The 18,278-nt window shown below is 36.4% G+C and overlaps 1 protein-coding gene and 1 pseudogene across 2 annotated transcripts; both read right to left on the bottom strand.

Annotated features, from left to right (window-relative positions):
• Positions 1-818: 818 nt before the first annotated feature.
• On the bottom strand, positions 819-15,085 carry LOC146946259 (uncharacterized). Of its 2 annotated transcripts, none has more exons than XM_085744405.1 (3): positions 14,492-15,085; positions 14,230-14,410; positions 819-1,174 (listed from the first exon to the last, which is right to left on the bottom strand). In XM_085744405.1, exons 2-3 carry the CDS (start codon positions 14,369-14,371, stop codon positions 915-917), a joined length of 402 nt encoding a protein of 133 aa, XP_085600531.1. In that variant the 5' UTR covers positions 14,372-14,410; positions 14,492-15,085; the 3' UTR covers positions 819-914. The 2 variants fall into 2 exon arrangements, with proteins under 2 accessions (XP_085600531.1, XP_085600530.1); XM_085744404.1 differs by having other exon boundaries at positions 14,501-14,993.
• LOC146946260 (uncharacterized) lies at positions 8,468-11,637 on the bottom strand (annotated as a pseudogene).
• Positions 15,086-18,278: the final 3,193 nt, after the last annotated feature.

Here is an 18,278-nt window from a genome sequence, read left to right as displayed (position 1 = left end):
TTCATCGCGTAGGAGAACCTCCCATATGATTACGTTGATTTAATAAATTACGATCCAATTACACCAGATCAAGAGTACATTGAATCATACCTTGGAGGACAATATTGAGAGTCCTCTTTTATATGCTAGGATGTTGAATCTATTGAGAGTTAAGGCGAGGTAATCATTTGGTGACAGTTATAAATGGAGAGCTCTTGTAATCGTCGAGTGTTGGTTGATTATGGATAACATAAGGTGTTACAGCATGTGGGAATCCCAAGCTCATGTTCGTTTGGGTGCTTATTTTGGTACTGACTAAGGGTGTAAATAGTGTTTCGGATTTTGCGAGAATGAACCATAGTTGGGACTTTTTTTGACATTGGTTTATTGCACCAAAGGTATGTTTGGACCTACTGTTAAGCTCATGTTTGGCACTAAATCATCAAAGACATCTTTTTCGGCAGTCAAGAACAGTAGCTTTGTTGGTTGTTACATTTCTTACTAATGTTATTTGAGGTCCTAAAGTTGTTTCTTGTTTAAGAATGTAAAATACATATGTTTTTGATTGATTATATCAAGCACATATTAACAATATTTTGAAAACTAGATCAGAGATCGAACTAGCGATATTTTTAAGTCATCATTCATCTGGTTGAATCCAAGAATTGACAAACAAATAAAGGCGGGGCTAAAAAAATGAAAACAAAGAATAATTTTAGGTCCAATATACTTAAATGTAAGAAAAAGTTGGTCAAACAAATATGTATTTGGTCCAAAATTAGGACCAAATGCATCAATTTTTTTGTTCGACTTTTGCTTATATTTGACACCAACAATAATATCAGAGAAAAATTATTTTGACATGCTCGGAAATAAAGTTAGTTTCACTTTATAATATTTTATTACAATTGATTGGGCGAAAGCTGACACAATTTTCATGGAGGTCTCCCACGACCTCTAATTTTGCTATCAATGCCACATCTACAATCTCCTAAATCTCTCAATATTATCTTTACCTTCATTTTCTTCACCTCTGACTTGTGTATCTCCTTCACCACGTTTCCTCGTGAGCCAGAACCACCCGAGCCACTTCCACCGTTCTTTTGTCCTTTAGGAAGCCATGGTTTATGTTTATAGGTCCAGGGTCTCCATACATCTATCCCAACTTGTGTTTTGAATTCTTCTTTTGCATCGACTGCAAATCAAAAAACAAATTTTATTAAATTAAATATAATACAAGAAGAAAGAAATTGCAAGTTCAGTTATACTATAATACATTATTTTCCATCTTTTATTGACTCAATTTCGACAACAGAGATTATAATTAGTGCACAAAGAAAGACCATAGAGACAAAAGACTCGATTTTCATCCTTGACCAACTTAGAATTTATTCTAGGGAAATATGAATTCAATTAGGAGCTTTTTATAGTGATCAACAAAGAAGATGTATGAAAGATGAATAAAGCGAGCTTGATTATGAAATCTATTATATAAAATAAAAAAAGTATCAAAAATAATGTGTCTGATTGTGAGGATAATAGGTTAGCAACACCTATTGAGGCATTGAAAGTTTAAAAGGATAATTTTATCAGACTACGTAACAAGGTTTGCATACAATGGGAACTAACAAGTGATTACAATGTTTGAAAATTTCATTAATCTTAAAAATATTCTTAGCTATTTGTGTAAACATAATAGTCGTCATCAATCCCATAAAAAAAATAAATAGTCGTCATCAATAACCAAGGCTATCAACCACTTGAATTAACATTTAAAATCTTAGAAGTTTACAAATTTTGGTTGCCAAATAAGTTAACTTAGTTTTGGTTTCTCTTAAACTCATATAAAATTCATGTTTTTGAATAAAATTTTGCAGAAAAGTTTATAATATTATAAAATTCTTTCCAAAAATTTAAATTTAATTCATGTATTGTTAAACAATTCTAATATTTTTGGGAGAGGTTTTTACAATATTCTACACATTTATTTACAATTTCATTAAAAAATACAAAGGCTTTACATGAGTTGACTTAAAAATAGGGACCTAAAGTGGTGATTGAATAATTTATTGGGACAAAACTCAGAAAAATTTTAGAGGGAAAAACTTGATATATAGGGACCAAAACATATTTAATTCAAATTAATTTATTGTTTTATACAAAACAAATTCACCATGTCTTTCTAGACTTTTAAAGTAAACCTATTTGAATTTACTTAACAAATTATAATACATTTTTTACTAAATTTTTAGATTAACCAGAATTTTAGTCTTCAAATTCTATAACAAATTATCTATTTGAATGGTTGAATAATTGTTGTTTCAAGGTGTCATCCTTTCAAATCCCATGGAAATGCCTTGATCTTGAGGAAACACCAACCATCACTGCCAAATCACAACAAAAAGCCCACAAAAACTTCGCACAGGTCCTTTCCAACGTATGTGAAATCCCAACCTCCCAGCTGCCACAACCTTGTGTTAAAGGGGATGATCTTTGTATTATGATACCAGAGAATGATTATACGGCCAACGTTGAGGCATGCAAACTGAATTTACACGGAAGGTTCATTTGGCCAAAGGGTGCAACCCCTTTGACGATCGTTGCCTTGAAGAGTAAGCTTGCTACGTACTAGGAGGATCTATCCAAGTGGGTTGTCTCCTCACTTGGAAGAGGATATTATGAGTTTGTTTTCTCTCTTCTAGAGGACGTGAACAGGGTCAGATCCGTGAATTATTGGAGTTTGAATCCAGGCTTGCTGAAACTGTTTGCCTGGTCTAAAGATTTTAGCCCTAAAACGCAGATAAATTCAAATGCTCAGGTATGGGTTAGGCTCTATGGTTTATCACAAGAATATTGGAGTAAAAATATTCTGTTTACCATAGCTGGTAGTCTAGGTTCACCAATTTGTACTGATGTTAATACTGCTAAACCTAGAATAGAAAGAACTTTTGCACAATATGCTAGGGTTTTGGTTGATATGGATATTTCACAAATCATTAGATACAAATTGCTGGTTGAAAGAAAGGGCTTTGCATTTTTCATCGATGTTGATTATGAAAATATACCTGATTATTGGTCAAACTGCAAAGCCATTGGACACTACATGGAAATTTGCAAGAAACTAATTCATAATGATGATGTTGTTCAGCAACATGAGGTTCCAGGAAGAAACAGACAACAAACAAAACCTGATCAGGTTTATGTGCAGAGAAATGTTGATGATGAGCAGAAAGAGCTTAGCCCTGATGCTGAGTTAGAAAGGGAAGTCAATGAAGCATTGATAAGAGAAGAAACAAATGAAAATACAGCTGACAATATCTAGAAACAACTGGATCAAAATGACCAACCTGTGGTACACCAGAATAGATTTGATGCTCTTGATGTGAATGATGAGGTGGAATTACAAGCTCAGCAAGATTACCAGAGTTTGTGGATGCTACTCAAATGGACAATAAAACAGCTGATGAGAACCTTGAGGAGCAGCAAGAGACCTCTGAGGTTAGAAATTTGAAAAATGTTGAGTTTCTAAAGGCATCTTGGGCCAACATTGATGAGGATGCAGAAGCAGAAGCCCTATTGCTGAAAGGTATGGAACATGAAGTAACTGAACCCAACCTAGAAAACCCACCATTCAAGCTTGTCACCCACAGAAAGAAAACACAAAACAAAGCCAACACCTCTAAATTAAACTACCGAACCAGATTAAAGGTTTACAACCCTAAACCTTTCAACTGAAATTTCTATATTGGAATATAAAGGGATTTGCCAATGCCCCTTCAAGATTGGCCCTGAAAAATCTCATTGTTAATAACAAACCTAGTTTTGTCTTTATCTATGAACCTATGATGAATATTGATGATAGGGATCGCAAAGCGGGCCGGCCCGCCCCATATAGGCCCGCCCCGCTAAGCCCGCTAAAAATGAGACGAGACGAGTCGAGTCAAATTTTGTGACCGAGTCCAAAATCTCACCCCGCCCCGTTTAGTGGCGGGCTTGTGAGTTGGCGTGCCGGCCCTCCAAGCAATTTTTTTTTACAACTTAATTGTTACAAAAAAAAACTATGTTGCTTTTATCGTAAAAAAATATAAAAGAATAGGTAGCAAGTAAATTTGTGAAAAACAAGATAATTATCAAATTGTCGAATTCAACATTATAACTAATAGCAAAATAAGGCAAATGCGAAACATAAAACAAATCATAAAATAAATCCAACAACCAAATTATAAAATAAGTCTCAAAATAAATAAACTCAACAACCAAGATAAATCCAAAAGCATAAAATAAGTCTCAAAATATATCTAACAATCAAAATAAATCCAAAAATAAGAAATAAGACTCAAAATAACAAATTGAAACATGAGTTAAGCGGGCCGCCCCACCATGCCCCGTGCCCGTGCCCGTTTCCAACAAGTTAAGCGGGCCGGCCCGCCCCGCCCCGTATTTTAACGAGACGAGCCGAGCCGAGCCAACTATAGAAAGCGAGTTCAAAACTTCGACTCAGCCCGCCAAAAATAGCAACCTAAACGGGCCGGCCCGGCGGGTCAGACCCGTTTTGCCACCCCTAATTGATGATGTCCCTAGAAACTGGTTCTCTAGACTAAACCTCAAACCTTTTGCCTTAAACACCAGAAATAACCTCTTACCTAATCTATGGTGTTTCTGTGATACCAACCTTAACCTTGATGTCCTGAACCTGAATGACCAAAGTGTTTCTTTTTCTTTATTTGAGAATGGGAAATTATTTGTTGTCACTGCAGTGTATGCCTCAACCTCCAATACTAAAAGGAAACAGTTATGGGAAACCTTAAAAAACCTTCAAACACAACATAATCTTCCTTGGAACTTTATTGGTGACTTCAATACTGTTCTGGGAGCACATGAACACCAGGGTCACTTTACTCTTGCCAGGCCACCTATGCAAGATTTTGTTTACTGGACTAACACATTTGACCTCATTCACCTTCCAACCAGAGGAGCCTATTACACTTGGAGCAATGGTAGAAGAGGTAGAGCTCACACTCAAATGAGACTGGACAGATCAGTTTGTAATCAAGCTTGGCTTGAATCTGCCAATCTACTTCATGTTCCACCTTAATCAAAACCTCTTCAGATCACTACCCATTGCTTTTAACTTTTGACACTACTGACAACACTTTTGCATCCAGTTTGAAGTTTTTCAAGATGTGGGCACTTCATGATGATTGTAAAGAATTTATTACATCTTCATGGCAAACTCTAGTCATTGGATGCCCCATGTACATATTAATAAGAAAGCTGAAAACTCTTAAAGATAAACTCAAAGTCTGGAACAAGGATACTTTTGGTAATGTCCATGATTATGTCAAGAATGCTGAATCTAAACTATCCCTTCTCTAACACCAAATCAACAATGATGGACCTTCTGATAACCTTTTAAACCTAGAGAAACAAGCTCAATCTGACCTGAACCAAGCCCTAGCTAGAGAAGAGTGCTTCTGGCAAGAGAAAACAATAACAAATTGGCACTTGAATGGAGATAGAAACACTGCTTATTTTCATAGACTCTCTAAAATCAAAAACAAAACTAAACTAATTTCTAGTATGAGAGTGAGAGAGAATATTCTTACTGAACAACAACAAATTTCTGATCATGTTGTCAATTATTATAAGAATTTATTTTGTACTACCCCTTTATTGCAGGACAACTTGCTTGCAGAAGAAGTTATTCCCAAACTTGTTGAAGACAACACCAACCAGATGCTCACTATGCTACCTACACATGATGAAATCAAAGCAGCAGTTTTTAATTTGAATAAAGATGGGTCCCCTAGCCCTGATGGGTTTGGGGAATTCTTCTTTCAAACTTATTGGGAAATCATCCATAAGGAGCTCATTGATGCAGTCATGCAGTTTTTTGTTTCAGGGTGGATACTTCCGAATTAGAATGCTAACAGTTTTGAAATTCTGGCACGTTAGACTTAAGATGTTCTAAGAAATGTTTCAACACGAAACACAGGGAACAAATGTTGTATACGATGTTTAGAACATTAAGCTAACCAACATAATAAAACAAAATAACAGACAAAAAGAAAAGAGGCACAGAGAAATTGTTAACCCGGTTCGGTGCAACATCACCTACTCTGGGGGCTACCAAGCCAGGAAGGAAATCCACTAGTGTAACCCGTATTCAATAGCTCTCAGCAAACCACGTTTGCACTATATGACCTAGGACCTACCCATCTAGACTTTAACCTAGGAACTCCTAGATCTGAGATCCCATCTCACTCCCTACAGTCAACCACAGACCCTGTGATTATCAGATTACAGACTCAATCAAATCAGATGAAGTTACCTTCAAAACTTGACAACTAACACCTTGTTTCACAACTTCGGTGTAGTACACAATCTACCTACCTCCTTGCTTAAAAGCTTCAGAGGAGTGAACAAGTTACAACTCAAAGCACAGTCTTAAACATGCATCAAGATGATACACGAAAGGCTCACAATACAACAGAACTAAACTTGCATCGACAGATACAAGAGTAGAACTCACAAAGACTCAAAACCTAGATAAACTATATTTCTGAAAATAATGTCTTGAATAATTCTTCAGGTCTTGCAGCCTCCTTTATATACTGAAGCAAAGCGCGTCATCAACTCAATCAGGCTTCAGATCACACCGGTGACTCATTACTCAATCAACATGGCCGGATTAGGAAACTCCTAAAAAGTAGGCACATTAAAAGTCACATTATCATCACCTTAAAAACTTTCCTAAGTCATTACCATTCCCTTAGGAAATCACATCGTTCTGATCTTCTCATAACTGCACACGGTTTTGACCAACTCATGCTGGCGTGGATTCCTTCAATCAAGCAAACGCGTGCGTAAACATAGGCAAGGCACATAACGTACATACCAAGCCTGGATGTTGGAACATTGTGTTCCACATCTGAAGTGAATATTTGTTTTAGGCAAAAGTGAAGCCAACATACAAATATCCAACAATCTCACCCTTTGGCAAATTTTTTGCTAAAACAAATTAAGCCCAAACCAGTTAAATTAGAGAGATAGCACACACAACCTTTCCTTCAATCTTCATAACAAAAATCTACCTTGAAGAAAGGTTCACATTCTCAGATTTCCAATAGATACCAAAATACAGTTCTTCAGTCATCACACATAATCTTCAGGACATAGAAGAAGTATATTACAGGTCTCTGATTCTGCTTCCAATATTTTCACAAAACAATTAACACATGGAAATATGCAGACAAGAGAGCTAGTAGGTATCACCATAGAGAATCAGAGTCTTGCAGCAGAGGACATGCAAGGAAAAATAAATTCCTGTAACATCCTAGACAGTCAACTGTCACAACACGCTACTCAGAAAAATATAGGAAATATAAATTCCCAGATAATGTTCAGTAGCTCAAACAGGCAGGATGTTCCAACATCCATAGGAACATTCAGGGACACAGAAATTTACTCCCCCTTAAGGAGCACAAACAGTAATTCTAACACTCCCCCTGAATATATGCATGCTAGGTAAAATATTGTTGCCAAACTTCAAACTTTTAGTGCAACAAGAGAACACGCATACATAAACAGAATTCCTCATACATGCACACACCTAGAGCAGATACCAGAATACCAGAACACTGATGTCTCAACATCAATAAGCACATGAACAGCTAGCAGACACATGCATACAAACTGATATTGGCAACATATGAACACACACCTCAGGAGTTCTTCAATCAACATAACAATCACGACATATCGCATAGATATTTACTCCCCCTTTTTAGCCATAAAATATGCCAAACAATTTAAAACCACAAAGAAGTATTAACAGAGAAACAGATCTTCAAAACATGAGATGTTCAAATCAGGAGTACCAAGAAACATAAAGTGCAGTTTCATCTTCACAAAACAATAAGGAAATACTGAAGAATAGAAAATTCATTCTGCTCCCTCTGAGCTGCTACTGGATTCTTCATCTTCACCTTCTTTACTCATCTCCTCATCATCATTACCAGCTTCTTCACCCTCTTTTCCAGACTCGTCCTCATCTTCAACTTCTTTTTCACTATCAGCTACCTCATCTTCTGCATCAGCATCCTTTCCTTCCAGAGCATGGATTATGAGTTCAAACTTAGCCTTCCTCTCTTCCAGTATGACACAGGTGCCCTTGAGAGCATCCACAATATCCTGTTTAGTCATCAGCTTAGCAGAGGGTACAGATTTGGATGTTCTAGCAATGTTAGGAACATGATTGTCTCTAAACAACTTTTGATGAATAGTGAGAGGAGATTCCCTCTTCTTAGGAAGATCAGCTGTGGTGACAAGGTCAGGATGTTGGTCTAGCATAATGCTGCACAGCAGGGTAGGAAAATCTATGGGGAATTTGAGGGCATCAGTTTTGGCATGCCTCACATTTTGAACAAAAATGTACCTACCGTAGCCCATCTTGGTTTTAGTTCCAATGGCATAGATAAATTTGGCCAAACCAGAAGATATCTTCCCTTTCTTGGGCCAAGATTTCACCTGATTGGCAGTAATCTCCTTGCATACTTGGTTGTCAGTGACTTCCAGTTCACCAGCACCTTCTTCATTCACTCCTAAAAACTTGTTGATAATGTTGGGAGAGAAGTTAACACACTCACCCCTGATAAACACTTTCTAAAATTCTTTACTGAGAGGATTATCACAGTCATCTGGAATATTAACTAAAAACTCTTTCACCAGCTTCTCATAGCAATTACCAAGATTGTATACAGTCTTCATGAGACCAACTTCTTTGATAAGCTTCATCACAACTTTGATTTTCAAGGCCTCCTCACCCAGCTCTCTCTCCACAGCCAGCCTCCTATGGTAAATGTATTTCCACCTTTGAGCAAACTCAGGAAGGTGAAAAGAGTCTTTGTCAATGGGCACATTTTCCACAATCTGAACACTCTTTTTCCCAACAGATTTCTTAACATCAGAGGGGGTGATGTTTAGAACATCCTCCTCAACATCGTACTCAGACTCACTTGAAGAGAGAACCTTCCTCTTCCTTGAATTACCAGCAACAGTTTTCACCATCACTTTACTCCAACTTTTCTTAGAGCCAACACCAGAAGACTTTGTCCTGCTTTTGGGGGTTTCAATCACAGCAGCAGTTGTCTTCTTAAGGGTTTTGCTTGCAGAAAGAACAACTTTTCCTTTGTTACTTCTCAACCTTTTGGCCACACTAGCTAGAGGGACATCATCCAGATCAAGTTCATCAACATCAACCACAACATACTTTTTTCCAATGTTGGCCACTTGCATGGGTCCCATCAAGTCAATATGAAGAAGTTCAAGTGCTTTAGAGGTTCCCTGATGTTCCAACCTAGAGTGGGGCATTCGAGTCTGTTTACCAACCTGACATTCTCCACAAATATTCCTTTCAGTGATCTCTAGTTTGGGTATATCTTTGATTGCTTCCAGAGAAATATCTTTCTTTATTCCTTGCATATTCAGGTGACCTAGTGTTTGATGCCACAACTTTACTTCTTCTACCTTACTCAACAAACACGAAGACGACAAGGCCTTTTCTTGGGAACGCCACATGTAACAGTTGTCCTTTGATCTAATCCCCTTCATACTTACTTTACCTTTCTTATCTGTGACCAGACACTCGGATTTGCTGAAGTTTACACTTAATCCTTTATCACACAACTGACTTATACTGATTAAATTTGATGTTAGCCCTTTTACCAAAAGGACATCATCAAGTCTTGGTAATCCTTCACTAACAAGATTGCCAATACCAACTATCTTTCCTTTAGCCCCATCACCAAAAGTAACATAACTGGTAGTATAAGGTCTGATATTATCAAGAAATCTATCCTCCCATGTCATGTGTCTAGAGCACCCACTATCAAAGTACCAGTCTTCACTGGAAGATACTCTTATGGATGTATGAGCTATTAAACCTACACTCTTTGGTCTCCACACCTTCTTGACCCTAATGTCAACTGGTTCATGTAACTTAGGGTGATTTATCCTAGGATACCCATACAACTTGTAGCAAAAAGGTTCTATGTGGCCCTTTTTGTTACAATAGTGACATTTCCAAGAGGCAGATACCTTCTCAGAACTTGATGGTTTAATAGAATGTTGCAACATTTGTTCTTTCACAGTAGTGTCACTGGTTCTAGCTGAAGCTACAAACTTTATTTTCCTAACAAGTTTTCTCTTTTTGTCTTTATGGTAGTACTCTACAACCTGAGCATAACTACTGTCTTGATGTTCTTGTTTTAAATGTTCATGACAAAAGCCTAAACCATTTGGTTTTCCTGTTGTTTGACCTTCTAAAATCGTGTCCTGAACATCAGTCCCAGTGGTCATCATTCTTACTTGTTTTGGGATCTGATCGAGTTGTGAGTTTAGTAACATTACCTCATTGTTCAGCTCAGAAATTTTTGTAAGATGACCAACCCTTTCCTCCTGAAGGTGATTGATGGTCTCTCTCTGCTCCTTCAATTGCTTGGAAGTGTCAGTATTGTTGATATCCTGACTGTTGTAAGGAATGGTTAACTTCTCATGGAACAGCTCTCCATCACTAGATTCAGACTCAAGAACAATTCTTCTAGTCATAGCAGCAACATGTTTAGCAGATTCACTATCTCCATTTACATCAGCTTCCTCATCATCAGGCCAAGAGACAATCATCCCTTTCTTTTGTTTGTTGAGAAAGGTGGCACATTCAGTTCTGATGTGTCCATACCCTTCACATTCATGACATTGGACATCTTTGTAATGGTTGTTCTTTTCATCAGGTCTTTCACTCCTAGCATTGCCTTGTTGTTTGTCAATGTTGAATCTGATGTTTTGACCAATACCTCTAGGTCTGCTGTTTACATGTTTGAGAATCTTGTTAAACTGTCTTCCCAGTATCACCAAGTTTTCTGTCATATTCTCATCCTCCATGCTCTCTTCGAGTCCTTCATCATCAGCTGTGTTTGCTGTAAAAGCAATGCCTTTTCCCTTCTTCTCAGACCTGTTATCAACAATAAGTTCAAAGTTTTGAAGAGAACCTATGAGCTCATCCACCTGCATATTGGACACGTCTTGCACTTCCTCAATGGCTGTGACCTTCATGTCAAATCTCTTTGGCAGAGATCTGAGAATTTTTCTTACCAATTTCTCATCTGACAGTTTTTCTCCAAGAGAATCAAACAAATTGGCAATGTTAAGAACATTCATATAGTAGTCCTGTATAGTCTCATCATCTTGCATTCTCAGACTTTCAAACTTGATTGTCAGGAGTTGAATCCTCGAGCTCTTTACCTTGGAAGTACCTTCATGAGCTGTTTTAAGAATGTCCCAAGCATCTTTGGCAACATCACATTTTTTGATGAGCCTAAACATATTCTTGTCCACTCCATTAAAAAGAGCATTTAAGGCTTTATTGTTTGAAAGAGCCAGCTCATCTTCAGCAGAAGTCCATTCTTTTTCAGGTTTTAGAACTGTAGTTTTATTCCCATCTTTATCAAGTGCCACTGGATGTTCCCAACCTTTCAACAGTGCCTTCCAAGTCCTGCTATCAATAGATTTAAGGAAAGCACTCATTCGTGATTTCCAATAATCATAATTAGTTCCATCCAATAGAGGTGGTCTGTTAACAAACCCTCATTCCTTGTCCATACTGCCAGAAATACCTTCCTCTGGATCTCACCCTGAAAACAGGCAGGGTTCCTGCTCTGATACCAATTGAAATTCTGGCACGTTAGACTTAAGATGTTCTAAGAGACGTTTCAACACGAAACACCGGTAACAGATGTTGTATACGATGTTTTGAAAACATTAAGCTAACCAACATAATAAAACAAAATAACAGACAAAAAGGAAAGAGGCACAAAGAAATTGTTAACCCAGTTCGGTGCAACGTCACCTACTCTGGGGGCTACCAAGCCAGGAAGGAAATCCACTAGTGTAGTCCGTATTCAATAGCTCTCAGCAAACCACGTTTGCACTATATGACCTTGGACCTACCCGTCTAGACTTCAACCTAGGAACTCCTAGATCTGAGATCCCATCTCACTCCCTACAGTCAACCACAGCCCCTGTGATTATCAGATTACAGACTCAATCAAATCAGATGAAGTTACCTTCAAAACATGACAACTAACACCTTGTTTCACAACTTCGGTGTAGTACACAATCTACCTGCCTCCTTGCTTAAAAGCTTCAAAGGAGTGAATAATTTACAACTCAAAGCACAGTCCTAAACATGCATCAAGATGATACACGAAAGGCTCACAATACAACAGAACTAAACTTGCATCGACAGATACAAGAGTAGAACTCACAAAGACTCAAAACCTAGATAAACTATATTTCTAAAAATAATGTCTTGAATAATTCTTCAGGTCTTGCAGCCTCCTTTATATACTGAAGCAAAGCGTGTCATCAACTCAATCAGGCTTCAGATCACATCGGTGACTCATTACTCAATCAACATGGCCGGATAAGGAAACTCCTAAAAAGTAGGCACATTAAAAGTCACATTATCATCACCTTAAAAAATATTCCTAAGTCATTACCGTTCCCTTAGGAAATCACATCGTTCTGATCTTCTCATAACTGCACACGGTTTTGACCAACTCATGCTGGCGTGGATTCCTTCAATCAAGCAAACGCGTGCGTAAACATAGGCAATGCACAGAACGTACATACCAAGCCTGGATGTTGGAACATTGTGTTCCACATCTGAAGTGAATATTTGTTTTAGGCAAAAGTGAAGCCAATATACAAATATCCAACAAGTTTAATTCTCATCCCAAAACATTCAAATGCAGATAGTGTGGAGCAGTACAGACCCATTGCCATTGCCAACTTCAAATTCAAGGTTATTTCCAAGATTATTGCTGACAGACTGGCAAGTATACTTCCAATAATTGTCTCTAGCAATCAAAAAGGTTTCATTAAAGGGAGAAATATTAAGGATTGCCTTTGTCTTGCTTCTGAAGCAATCAACATTTTGGACAAGAAAGCTTTTGGTGGCAATTTAGCTCTTAAGATTGACATCACAAAAGCTTTTAACACTCTTGATTGGAAGTTCCTCTTGAAGGTGCTCAATTGTTTTGGCTTCAATCAGACTTTCTGTAATTGGATCGCTTCCATTTTATCCTCAGCCACTCTTTCAATCTTAATTAATAGCAAACAACAAGGGTATTTTAAATGTAAAAGGGTAGTTAGACAAGGTGACCCATTGTCCCCTCTTCTTTTCTGTTTGGCAGAAGAAGTGATGAGTAGGGGAATCACAAAGCTTGTGGAGGAAGGCAAAGTCAAGTTGATTACTGGTGCAAGAAATATACAAATACCTTCACACTGCCTATATGCTGATGATATTATGATCTACTGTGGAGGAAATTTTGACTGTCTTGCAGCTTTACACAATCTCTTCACTAGGTATGCTAATAGTGTTGGTCAGGTCATCAGTGCAAGAAAATCTACCATATTTGCAGGTGGTATCTCTCAGGCTAGAGTGAACAATATTGTAAACCTATTAGGTTTTGAAATTGGTTCATTACCATTCATATACCTTGGAGTTGCAATTTTCAAAGGGAGGCCAAAGGCAAATCATCTTCAACCTATAGCTGAAAAAACCAAATCAAAACTCTCAGCATGGAAGGCTTCTTTGCTTTCTATAGTTGGAAGGTTGCAGTTGGTAAAATTTGTAATCTATAGTATGCTCACTCACTTAATGTAAATCTATTCTTGGCCAGTTTCCCTCTAAAAGGACATTGAGAAATGGATAAAAAAAATTATATGGAGTGGTGATACAACAAAAAGAAAGCTTGTGATAGTTGAATGGAAAAAAAATCTGCAAACCTTACTTGGAGGGTGGTTTGGGATTGAGATCTCTCATTTCATTAAATGAAGCTTTTAACTTAAAGCTTTGTTGGGACATGTTGCAATCCACAGAAGATTGGGCATTAATCATCACAATTATTTTAAGACAAACAATGTTAAAGAGACAATTATTTTGAGATGGATGGAGTAATTTATTTATAGGGTTAAAACATTTATTATTAGAAGTGATATAATGATTAGTGATATGAAATTACCATTGACTCCTCAAATACAGTGATTTTTGGAGATTTAGTGAAGGCAATTGAGGTATTATAATCAATTTTGCTAGTTTTCATCGAGGTCTCCCACGACCTTCAATTTTGCTATTAATGCCACCTCTACGATCTTCTAAATCTCTCAAATATTATCAACATTCTTTACCTTCATTTTCTTCACCTCCACCTTGTATAATTCCTTCACCACAATTTCCTCCTGAGCCCAAACCACTCGAGCCATTTCCACCTTTCTTTTGTCCATAAGGAATGAATCGCAATTGTCCATAGTTCCAAAGGTCTCCATGCATCTATCCCAGCTTGTGTTTTGAATTCTTTTTTTGCATCGGCTGCAAATCAAAAAACAAATTTCATTAAGTTAAATATAATAAAAGAAGAAAGAAAATGCAAGTTCAATTATAATGTAATACATTGTTTACCATCTTTGGATGACTCAATTTCCATAACAGAGATTATAATTAGTGCACAAAGAAAGACCATAGAGATAAAAGGCTCGATTTTCATCCTTGACTAACTAAGAGTTTATTCTAGTGAAATAAGAATACAATTGGTAGCTATTTATAGTGATCAACAAACAAGATTTATAAAAGATGAATAAAACGAACTTATTATGTAATCAATTATATCAATTATATAAAATAAAAAAGGCAGCAAAAATAATTTGGCTGATTGTGAGGATAATAGGTTATCAACACCTATTGAGTCATTGAAGGATTAAAATGATAGTTTTATCAGACTACGTAACAAGGTTTTGCAGATAATGAAAACTAACAAGTGATTACAATGTTTCATAATTTCATTAATCTTAAAAATATTCTTAGCTATTTGTGTAAAAATAATAGTTGTTATCAATAACAAAGGTTGTTAACCACTCGAATTAACATTTAAAATCTTAGAAGTTTACATATTTAGGTTACCAAATAAGTTAACCGACTTTTGGTCTCTCTTTTTAAGCAAACTCATAAATAAAATTTTGCAGAAAGATTTATAATATTATAAGAATCTTTCCAAAAAAAAATAAAAATTTAACAAGAGATGAATTAAATATAAATTTTAATATTTTTGGCGGTTAAAAATTCATATTTAATTCATGTTTGTTAAACAGTTCTAATTTTTTGGGAAGAGATTTTTACAATATTCTACACAGTTATGCACGATTTCATTATAAAATACAAAGTCTACACATGAGTTGACTTAAAAATAGGGACCAAAAGTGGTGATTGAATAATTTAAAAGGACAAAATTCGAAGGAAAATTTTAAAGGGACTAAAACGAAAAACTTGATATATTTATAGGGACCAAAACATATTTAACCCAAATTAATTTATTGTTTTTATACAAAACACTTCACCTTGTCTTTCTAGCCTTTTAAAGTAAACTTATTTGAAAAGTTACTTATCCAATTATAATATTTTTTTTACTAATTTTTTTGATTAACCAGAATTTTAGTCTTCAAATTCTATAACAATTTATCTATTTGAATGGTTGAATAATTGTTGTTTCAAATTCTATATATATCATTTTATTATTAGGTAAACTGTTGATTTTGTATATATTTACCCTCACATCAGGTTATCAATTCACAACATTTATTTGCCTTCTACACCGATGAATTAATATGATGTGTTATATTTGTCAATTCAACCCGATCTTGACAAATTCTAGGCAAAGATCATATGAAATAATTTTTATTCTTCATGCTAGAACTTTAGTGTAATATCCCGCTTATTAGGAACCGAGGTAATATCTGAAGACGATAAAATGCGCGCATTTAAGGCAAGGGGTATTTTTGGATTTTCACGCTAAGTTAGTAGTTAAGCTTATTGGGACCAATATTCTTCATAAGTTTTTCTCACTTCTCTCTCTAGGGTTTCCATAAACTCTTTGCTCTCCCTTCTCTCTAGAATTGTCACCACTACTCTTCACCAAACTTGATTCTTCACTCAATCTTCTCTCAATCCATCTCTAAGTTAGAGATTAAGCAAGATTAGAGATTCACCAAGGTGTTGGTAAGAAAGTTGGAAGCAAACTTCTCCAACATAGACTTATCTCATCTAGAGAAATTCTTCCTAGAGTTTTGTTGTCAAGAGCTAGAGTCTTGAGCTTATTTTCCTCATTAACAAGGTGAGTTCCTAGTTAGTTTTCTACCATGGGATCATGTGATTAAGCTTCTGAGGGAATCATAAACTTTTAGGGTTTATACATAGAGAATAGTTACCCCTTTTCATGTCATGCTCACTATACATGCAAATACTTGTTCTATGACTATTTTACAGGTTCTATATGATCATTATAGTCATGATATGCCTTGGGATGCTTTGTTTTTGAGGATTTTGGGTCAAAAACACCATTTTTGGAGGTGCTGGACTGTCACAGCTCGCCACAGCGAGCAAGTAGCTCGCTAGGCGAGCTAGGGAACAGAACAGGGGGTACTGCTCGCCCCCAACTTGCCACAGCGAGTAAGTCTACTCGCCTAGACGAGTGAACAGTGCTACAACACACTGTTTTGCTCGCCTCAGGTCCCTTTTGTTATACTTCGAGCCGGTTTTCTTTATGCAGTCTTTTACACAAGTAAACCCCTCAAATCAAGACTCCAAGGCATAAGTTTTTAAATGTTATCTTGAAAGAAAAGCAAGTATTTAATTATATAATAAAGCATGACATACGAGAGAAGTACTAAATTTACAATCGGATAGCGAATTATACATAAAGTAGGGGAATGAATATAGAGCCTCGACATAGCTTGTTGAGAACTAGATAGTTATGCATGAAATTATTTATGTCTAGACGTGGACGATTAGATATCATATTCATATAAAGTTTAAATAACTAGTAGGTGACGTGTCTCTTGCGATCCACACTAGGTTGGTCTCAAGGGGTTTCCATAGGTGGAATGGGATTAGCCATATGGGGCCCACATGTCGCATAGGGAGTACCGTTGGATATACCTTACATAGGTTTTCTTCGGTTAGTTAGGAATTGTGCTCTGGTTTACTCCACCCCGAGGCTCTCCGTAAAATGAACTCAGATATTATTATTGTTCAACGCTAACTCCGAACTTAATTATATTTGGTTATGAGATGATGTTAGATACGTTCTAGCTTATGTATTAGAGCAAGTAAAGATAGACATGTCGATGATGATCTTAGGTTTCCCCTAATCGTCCGGCTTAGTATCGTGTCATGAATATGTTTATGTAGGCCTCGATACGTATAGCGTATCTTGGCATCGCGGTCTAGATTTTCCCTTTACCGCCATGACACGTATAGTGATATCAAGACCTATAACAAGTTAAGAAGAATCTTGTGACGACATTAGAGTGCACGACCGTCTAATTATGAAAGTACCCACACACGTATAATCAACCGTCAGGTTGTAAAGTAGACACATGATAACCGTAGGTTTTCCCCAAAGTTGTCACTAACCTAGGGATTAGATAGAACTCACTGAGACATTATGTCTCATCCCTCTCCTTATTTGTTCAGGTTCACAGGTCTCCCATGGAAAAGGTAAAGAAAAAGCTTTGGATTGATCGTGTTTGCGTGGAACCAACTATGTGTTGGACTAGTTGATGCATATGTTATATTATGAGTTGTGTTGTTATGAACTTTTGTAGCTAGACTTGTACGTCAAACTTTGGTGTGTAATAATGTAACATATGACTTTGGATGTCGTTGTATCTAAACTCTCGACTTGATGTCGTTTCTGTATTGTGTAATTAATGTATCCAATATCAGTTTTAGCGCACATTTGAATATTCTAGACACTTTCAAATTGGGCGTTACATTTAGGGATGTTTGTTGTACAAGATAGAATAAAGACATGATAGGATAAAATGTTGAATGGTGTGCAAGATATAATATAGACATAATATGATAAAAAGTTGGATAAGAATATGATATGATAATGATAAGATAGACATCTATCTTGTCATGCGCTTGATGCATGCATGATAATAAATATGATAGCATTATTTTATCATATCTTGTGTTTGGTGCACACTTATTGACATGATAAAAAAATATATCATATCGGTAAAATTTGTCTCCAACAATTGTTTTGCTTTATTAATTATCAACTCTTAAAATAAAATTGTGCATAAGCAATCATCTTTCTGTACAAGATTTATTTACTTAATATTATTTTGTGTTGCAACATGTTAGATAAGTGTAGGATGATTCGTGAGAGAAAATCCTC

Source organism: Medicago sativa, chromosome 2, assembly GCF_051527215.1.
Source record: "Medicago sativa cultivar Bolivia chromosome 2, Bolivia_mono, whole genome shotgun sequence".
NCBI lineage: Eukaryota > Viridiplantae > Streptophyta > Magnoliopsida > Fabales > Fabaceae > Medicago > Medicago sativa.
The sequence above is the reverse complement of the archived record's forward strand: the minus strand, read 5'-3'. Positions and strand labels throughout refer to the sequence as shown.

Coding starts and splice junctions, on each gene's coding strand:
- LOC146946259 (XM_085744405.1), bottom strand. CDS start 14,371: ATGCATGGAGACCTTTGGAACTATGGACAATTGCGATTCATTCCTTAT. Junction 1,175..14,229: donor TGGAGGTGAAGAAAATGAAG/GTAAAGAATGTT, acceptor TTTGATTTGCAG/TCGATGCAAAAGAAGAATTC.